This window comes from Myotis nattereri (genome assembly GCF_964212035.1).
Source record: "Myotis nattereri genome assembly, chromosome: X".
Lineage (NCBI taxonomy): Eukaryota > Metazoa > Chordata > Mammalia > Chiroptera > Vespertilionidae > Myotis > Myotis nattereri.
In genome coordinates, this window is record NC_138078.1 from 17,846,999 (window position 1) to 17,855,579 (window position 8,581).

At 46.2% G+C, this 8,581-nt stretch overlaps 1 protein-coding gene across 1 annotated transcript; it reads left to right on the forward strand.

Moving 5' to 3' along the window:
- Positions 1 to 4,881: 4,881 nt before the first annotated feature.
- On the forward strand, positions 4,882 to 5,919 carry LOC308511350 (melanoma-associated antigen B5-like; the record flags this gene model as incomplete). The annotated part of the gene is made up of 1 exon (XM_081081384.1): positions 4,882 to 5,919. One exon carries the CDS (start codon positions 4,882 to 4,884, stop codon positions 5,917 to 5,919), a length of 1,038 nt encoding a protein of 345 aa, XP_080937510.1.
- Between the last annotated feature and the right edge of the window lie 2,662 nt (positions 5,920 to 8,581).

The following is an 8,581-nucleotide window of genomic DNA, read 5'->3' on the forward strand; positions in this document are numbered from 1 at the left end:
AATTGCTAGTGGGATTGCAGACTAGTGCAGCCACTATGGAAAACAGTGTAGAGTTTCCTCAAAAAATTAAAAATGGAACTGCCATTTGTCTCAGTGATCACACTTATAGGGAATAAACCATAGGAATCTTGAAATACAAATCAAAAAGAATATATGCAACCCTATGTTCATAGCAGCACAATTTACAATAGCAAAGATCTGGAAACACATTGCCCATCAATAGATGAGTGGATGAAAAAAACAGTGATACATTTATACCATGGAGTACTATGCAGCTGTAAAAAAGAAGCCTCTCTTGCCCTTTGAGACATCATGAAGAGACCTAGAGAGTATTAGCCTAAGTGAAGTAAGCCAGTCACAAAAAGACAAGTATCACATGATCACACTCATATGCAGAATGTAATGAGCAAAATAAACTAACAAACAAAATAGATCCAAAAACATAGAAACATGGAACAGACTGAGGAATCTCAGAGGGAAGGTGGGAGTGGGTGGGAAGAGATCAACCAAAGAACTTATATACATAATAGAGGCCTGGTGCACAAAATTCATGCATGGGGGGGTCCCTCAGCCCAGCCTGCAATGACGCCAGTGTCCCACACCAAGCCTCTGGCCAGAGGCCCCTCCCTCCTTGTAGCCAGGGTGCAAGATGCTGGGCCCCCAGCCCCTCCCTCCACATGGCCCGGGCATGGGACACTGGGCTCACGTCACCGGGAGCAACCTTGAGCCCAACATTCTATGCCCGGCATCTGGCCAAAGGCCCCTCCCTCCATGCGGCCAGGGCGTGGGATGCTGGCCCCCAACCCCTCCACCTGTGAGGCTGAGGTATGGGATGCTGGGCCCCCAGCCTTCCCTCTGTGCAGCCGGAGGCCCCTCTCCCAGCACAGCCAGGGAACGGGATGCTGGGCCCCTGGACCCTCCCTCCACATGGATGGGGTGCGGGATGCTGGGACCCCAGCCCCTCCCTTTGCATGGCTGGGACGTGGGACACTGGGCTTGCATCACCAGGGGTGACCACGAGCCCAGCGTCCCATGCCCCAGCCTCTGGCCAGAGTCCCCTTCCTTCGTGTGGCCGGGGTGTGGGATATTAGGTTCACATCACCAGGGTGATGTCACCAGCGTCCCCCCAGACCCCCCACCCTCCCTCGCTATGGGCACCAACATCTTTGTCACAGAGTGATGGTTAATTTGCATATTACTCTTTTATTAGATAGGATATATATAACCCATGGACACAGACAATAGTGTAGTGAAGGCCAAGGGGGTGGGGCATAGTAGAGAGGGTCAGTGGGGGAAAAGTGGACACAATAAAGATAAATATAAAACAAATAAAATATTCTCAGATACTATCAATAATAATTTATATTTAAAAAATAAATTAAGAAGAGAGTAAAGGGAAGTCTGGGCATTATAAGCATGTTCATCTGGGCAGTGTCATCAGGAAACTGGAAGTTTCACACTCCCAAGGAACCACTGGTCCATTCCCTGAAAAGCAATGAAGAAATGCATCAAACAAAGAGGAAGATGGGTGCATGTTCAATGAAGTCATGAAGATGTAGCAATGGTACTTTTCTGTCAGTCTAGCATTTCACAGGAGAGACAGGAGTCAAGAGGAGGATTCTGATGAATGAGGACTGGAGACAAACACCACATAATAACTGGAGTCACAGAGAAACTGACTTGTATTTCCTGTAAGACCCAAAAAGCCATGGAAGGGCTGTCAGATTGAGAATCCACTCACTAATTTTCAGGGTTCTCAGGGACATGAGAGCTTTGGTGTACATGGGTGATGTTAAGGTGAAAGAAGGATGAGCTCCAGGGGCATGTCAGGAGTCAAGGGAAGGATACTGAGTGAGAACTAAGGGCACACCCTTACCCTGAACAGACAGGCCCCAGGGAGCCTGAATCCTGATGTCACCCCTGGTTGAGCACTAGCAAGGAGAGCCTCATGTGCATTCCCTGACTGTTCCTCTTTGGCACCTCAGGAGGTGAGAGCATTGACCTACAGCTGTGAGACCTAGATGAGCACAGGGTGGCAATCTAGGCCCTGCCAGGAAACAAGGACAGAACCATGAATTATAGCTCTGGGGAACATAGACACTAGAGACATGAGGTGGCACAGAGACTGCCCAAGCCATTATCCCTGAGATTCCTTAGGCAGGGCACTTAGACTAACTCTGTAAGGGAGGGTGTCAGAGATGTGAGGGCCTTGCTCTGACTGCAGGGTCCCCAAATAAGGAAAGGAAGGAGTTCCAAGAAGTCAAGGTGAGAACCCTGAGTGAGAATGTTGAGAATCCATTCCTCTCAGAACATTGAGGGCCCAGAGGACCCCACCCTTGTTGCTGCCATGGGATACTGGGCACTGTTGGCATGATGTGATGTAATCACTGCCTCTAATGGTGTCACAATGGGGGAGGGACTTGGTCTAAGGGGTATGACCTGAGGCCAGTAGTGGGAGGATTTCTAGGCTTTCCAGAGGCCAAGGTGAGTACTACAAGGATCAAGTTAACCACACACCCCACAAAAGTGAGTACACCATGAAAGTAGTTCCTTACTTGGCCTTGAGAACCAAGGACAGGAATTATCAGGGAGGAGATCCTCATATTCCCCTCTGGCCTCTGGGTAGTCCTGGCCTTAATATGAGGGCCATGCCCAATGGTCATGGAGGAATCATAGAATATTAGAGGCCTGGTACACAAAATTCATGTACTGGGGCGGTGGGGGGGTGTCCTTCAGCCCAGCATGCACCCTCTCCAATCTAGGACCCCTCAGGGGATGTGTGACTGCCCGTTTAGGCCTGAACTCACAATCCAGGACTGCTGGCTCCCAACTGCTCACCTGCCTGCCAGCCTGATCACCCCCTAACCACTCTCCTGCCAGCCTGATCAATGCCTAACTGCTCCCCTCTGGCCAGATCACCTCCAATGGCCCTCTCCTGCCGGCCAACTTGTGGCTGTGGGTGCTGCCATCTTTGAGGGTGTGGCAGTCAATTAGCATATTCCCTCCTTATTGGCTGTGGGTGCCACCATCTTTGAGGGCGGGTCAGTCAATTAGCATATTCCCTCCTTATTTACTGTGGGCTCCACCATCTATGAGATGGCGTGAGGGTCTATTAGCATATTCCCTCTTTATTAGATAGGACTAGAGGCCCGGTGCAAAAAATTCATGCATGGGGGTGGTGTGTGTGTGTCCCTGAGCCAAGCCTGCACCCTCTCCAATCTGGGACTCCTCGAGGAATGTCCAACTGCCCATTTAGGCCCAAACCCACAATCCAGGACTGCTGGCTCCCAAACACTTGCATGCCTTCCTGCCTGCCTGCTTGCCCCTAACCGTTTCTGCCTACCACCCTGATCACCCCCTAACCACTCCCCTGCCAGCCTGATCGATGCCTAACTGCTCTCCTGTAGGCCCAATTGCCCCTATTTGCTCTCCCCTGCAGGGCTGGTACCCCCCAACTGCCTCCCCCTGCAGGCATGGGTCACCCACAACCTTCCTTCCATGCAGGCCTGGTCCCCCCAACTTCCCTCCCCTGCTGGCCTGGTTACCCTAACTGCCCTCCCCTACTGGCCTGGTCACCCCAACTGCCCTCCCCTGCAGGCCTGGTCCCCCCAACTGCCCTCCCCTACTGGCCTGGTCACCCCAACTGCCCTCCCCTGCAGGCCTGGTCCCCCCAAAACTGCCCTCCCCTGCAGGCTAGTTCCCCCCAACTGTCCTCCCCTACAGGCTATCTTGTGGTGACTGTCTTGTGTCCACATGGGGGCGGCCATCTTTGACAACATGTGGGTGGCCATCTTTGTGTTGGAGTGATAGTCAATTTGCATACTGGTAATGACTAATTAGCATATCCCTCTCTTAATATTGTGTTAGAGTGATGGTTAATTTGCATACTTGTTGTGACTAATTAGCATATCTGGGATAATTAGCATATCATTCTCTTATTATATAGGATGAGAATAGTGGGTTAAAGCAAGGGCAGAGGGTACATTCACTCTAAATAGAAGGGATAAAAAGGCATCGGAACCCACTCCACTATCAGCACTTGAAAACCCCAGACGGTGGTATCAGATTGAAGCTCTCTCAACACTTTTTTTTTTAATATATTTTATTGATTTTTTACAGAGAGGAAGGGAGAGAGATAGAGAGTTAGAAACATCGATGAGAGAGAACCATCGATCAGCTGCCTCCTGCACATCTCCTACTGGGGATGTGCCCACAACCCAGGCACATGCCCTTGACCGGAATTGAACCTGGGACCTTTCAGTCCACAGGCCGACGCTCTATCCACTGAGCCAAACCGGTTTCGGCTCAACACTTATTTTTATGTGGTCCATGGGAAGTGAAATACTTAGTTTGAAGGTGTAGCCACTATTCAACTAAAGGGTTGGGGCCATAAGGCCTGATATGAAGCCAAATGAGGACCCTTAGTGATGACTGAGGACCCCAAAGACCCAGGACAGAAAACGCACCACTAAGAAGTAAACACTGGGAATACCTGGATAGGCTTAATGAGTTGAGGGACTCCTTCACTTCATTCTTCTTTGTCCCATGGCATCCCACTAGTTGAATGATGTCCTTGAATATGAAATAACAGACTCCTCAAACTCCAAGACTACCAGCCCCTACTGTTACCTCAGTGTGCTTGAGGTAGGACTGGCAGGATGCAGTCTAAAGTTTACCCAAAGCACAAGATGATTAGATCTGGAACCCTGAGGGTTTTTAGATAGGTGCCCTTGTGGAGAACTGCAAATACAGACTTCCTTACAATCAAGGTGCTATTCCTATGCCAAAGGTGCTCATACACTCTTGACCTTCATCCACCAGGGACTCTCATTACCTATCTTTCTAATACCCTCCTGACCAATTTCTCTGACCATAGTCAGCATGCCTCGGAGGCACAAGAGTAAGAACTGCAAAAAGCAGAATCAACAAGCTTCCCAAGATGGAGATAATAGCTGCAAGATGTTGCAGGCAGCTGCCACAACAGAAAACCTCCCCTCCTTCTCATCTTCTGGTGTGAAGAGTAATCCCAAGAGCTCATCAGCTAGTGATCCAACTCATACTTCCCAGGCATCTTGCAGAGTTCCAACTATTACCTCTTCAAATGCTTTACACACAAAATCTGCGAAGAGTCAAGATGAGGAGCATTCATATTCCTCTGAGGTCCTATCTCTAGAGAACACATGCCGTGATCGTGATCCTCTGACTGTGGAGGTGAAGATGTTGCAGAAGTTTGTTTTGTACAAGTATAGAGTGAAGCAGCTCATTCTGCAGGAAGACATGGTAAATATTATTGACCGAAAGTACCGTCGCCAATTTCCAGAGATTTTCAAGAGAGCCTGTGCGAGTCTTGAGGAACTCTTTGCAGTTGAGCTGAAGGTAGCGGACACAATCAAACCGGCCTATGAACTTGTCAGCAAACTGAAACTCCCCAATAAGGGGAGGGTGCGTCCTGGCAGGGGGTTACCCAAGACTGGTCTCCTGATGCATGTCCTGGGTGTGGTCTTCATAAATGGCAACTGTGCCAGTGAGGAAGAGGTCTGGAACTTCCTGAATTCCATGCGAGTGTTCTCTGGGAGGAGACACTACATGTATGGGGAACCTAGGAAGCTTATCACCAAAGATCTAGTGAAGCTAGAGTACCTGGAGTACCGCCAGGTGCCCAACACTGATCCTCCATCCTACGAGTTCCTCTGGGGCCCCAAAGCTTACACAGAAACAACCAAGATGAAGGTCCTGGAATTTTGGGCCAAGCTCAACGAAAAGGATCCAACTGACTTCCCATTACAATACGATGAAGCTTTGAGAGAGGAGTTCGAAAGAGTAAAAGCCAAATGGGCAGCCAGGAATGGCACTGGTACCAGGTGCTGGAAATGTTCCATGGCCTGCTCCACCAGTGTCTCCACAGCTAGTAAAATATGAGGATTGACTTTGTCATGAACAAAATATATGACATCATGATAGAATCTTGCATGCACATGGGAAAGAATCCCACAGTAAATTTGTTGGAATAATAGAAAAAAAATAAAATATCATCCACCTTGATTCTCCTTCCTTCTTTCCATCTTTTCTTTTGTAAAATTGTTTTATACCTCTATATGCTTAGCTTATTAAAGGATGCAGGTTATAGTAAATCTTAGACCGTTAGATCTCTTTCACACATAATTGCCTATTCCCCAAATTTAATTGAACATATGCCGTTAGGAAAGCCCTGTGTTAGTACTTGGGATGCTAAGATAAAGACCCAGCCTCCCTTCATAGAACTTTGCTAGCAGGAGCTTCAATCACATAAGGAGGATGTTGAGATACTCTCTATGTCTTCTAGGAAAATTAAGAAGGGTGGGTGATTTGGGAGGTGTTCCAGGTGAAAGCAGTAAGTGTAAATTCTCTGAGACAAGGCAGTTTACATTTGGGGGCACTGCAAGTCATTCTGGGAGACGTCACTTTCAGTTGTCCTACGTGGTGGAGTAGATGAGGCTGTGGGACTAGTGAGCAGAAGCCAGACACTCAGATGAGATGTCTGAGTTGAGAGAGAAAATATTTTCATAGAAAGCAGCACTGTGGTGAAAGGTCCAAAATGAAGACCCAATAATATGTGCTGCCTTGACCTGCCCTGAAACCAGCAGAGACTCAAATGGGCTATCTACAAGTTCCCTTCCATATTCTTCACTTGCAGATAAACTCCCTACCAAAATCCATCTTTTAGAAGGGGACAAGGGCCAGATATTATGTATTCCTAAGTAGTTGGGTTCCCTTCCTACCGTCCCGTGGGCTTTGCAAACCATCTGATTACATGCTGCAGTGGAAGTACAGATCACCGCATCCTCTTGATACGCCCCAGCCTGCCTCCCCAAGAACTTTCTCATTCACTTTTCCTGAATGTAACCCCCCTCCTGCCACCATGGGGCATGTGGTGTCCCTCTCCCCCATCTTGTGAGCTTGCATCATTAAGAAATCACATCTCTACAGGACCCAGTGTTGTGGTTTTGGACACACATCACCATAGCACAGAAATCCCATCCTCATCCCAGGGGGTAAAGAGGGGGCCATTGACCATGCTCTTAGGGATTAATTTGATTAGGCAGATAATCCATAAATACAATCTCTTTTTTAGGACAGAGTATTAGTTATCTTAGGCTGCCCTAACTATATGACACAGAGTGGATGGCTTAAACCACTGACATTGATTTTCTCACAGTTCTGGAGGTTGAAATTCCAATGTCAAGGTAAGAGAAGTTTTGGTTTTCTCTGAGCCCTCTCTCCTTGGTTGCAAATGGCTACCCCCTTCTCATGGCTGTCCCTTGTGTGGGCACATGCCTGTTGTCTCCTTGGGTGATCTAAACTCTTATAAGGACCCCACTAAGTTTGGATTATGGCCTATCCTAATGGTCTCATTTCAAATTAACCATCACTTTAAAGACATTATCTCCAACTACAGTCATATTCTGTGGTCCTGGGAGTTATGACCTCTACATGAATTTTAGGGCACACAATTCAGCCATCAGTCTCTGCTATTATCTCTCTGCTAGAAAGTATAGTAAACAAAGGGGTATTCTATGCACACTCTCTCCAGGGAGTTTCTGACAATAATGATATACTCCCTTGAGGTGAGATGTACAGGGAGCCACCATGTTGACACTTTTTGCTTTGAACTGGTAGATTCAGATTCTATTGCATTATAAGGGAATTTAATTAGAGTATCTTAAGTAAAATTAGGTGAAGTGTAAGAGAGGGTTAGGATTTTGGTGTGAAAAAATAGAGTAAGTTTGGATGGAAGGACATCTGGATATGTCTGAAAGAGCTGGTCCTTGGCAAAATATAAAAAACAAAAAACAAACAAACAAACAAACAAACAAAACAACACACTAAGAATCAGTGTTTGCCTTTGAGTAAAAGCAGAATTGTCAGTATATAATCACTTAGTAATAAATGATTGCTAAGTCAGTTTTGTTTGAACAAATATTATATATTTAACCCTTTTCCTGGAATCAAATGTAATTAATTTTGCAATTGATTTCATTGAATTCCGCAAAAATAAGAAAGGTGCTTCATCGGTTAGTTCAATCTTCAGTAATTTCACTTTAACAGGTGAAATTTTTAACAGAATTCACATACATCATCAGAAGTCAGTGCTATAATTTCTGTGCAAATATTTGTCAAACTCAGTTTAAATTTGTTTTTGATTATTTGAATAAAATATTCATGTGTAAGAGCTGTAACTAAATAATGGGCAACTGTTTTTTTTTAAGTCTTTAGAACATTGATGTCATCAATGCTGTTGAATCAAATTTTGTGACACACAAAAAAACAAATAATTGCTCAAAGAAGGAAAAATTGCTCAGAGACTTTCCAATTTGTTAAAGATGACCCAACAAAAATTTGTCTACCAAACATTTTTTTATCTCCATATGAATTGCCTTCATCTCTTTTGAACTCCCAAACCACATCTCACCCCTTATTCTTAGCATATAAGCCTAACTTCCCAATTATCCTCTGGTCTCATATTCTTGTGGAACCCCTGTACCTACATGCATGATTAAATTTGGTTATTTTCAACTGTTAATTTGCCTTAATTTTCCCCCTC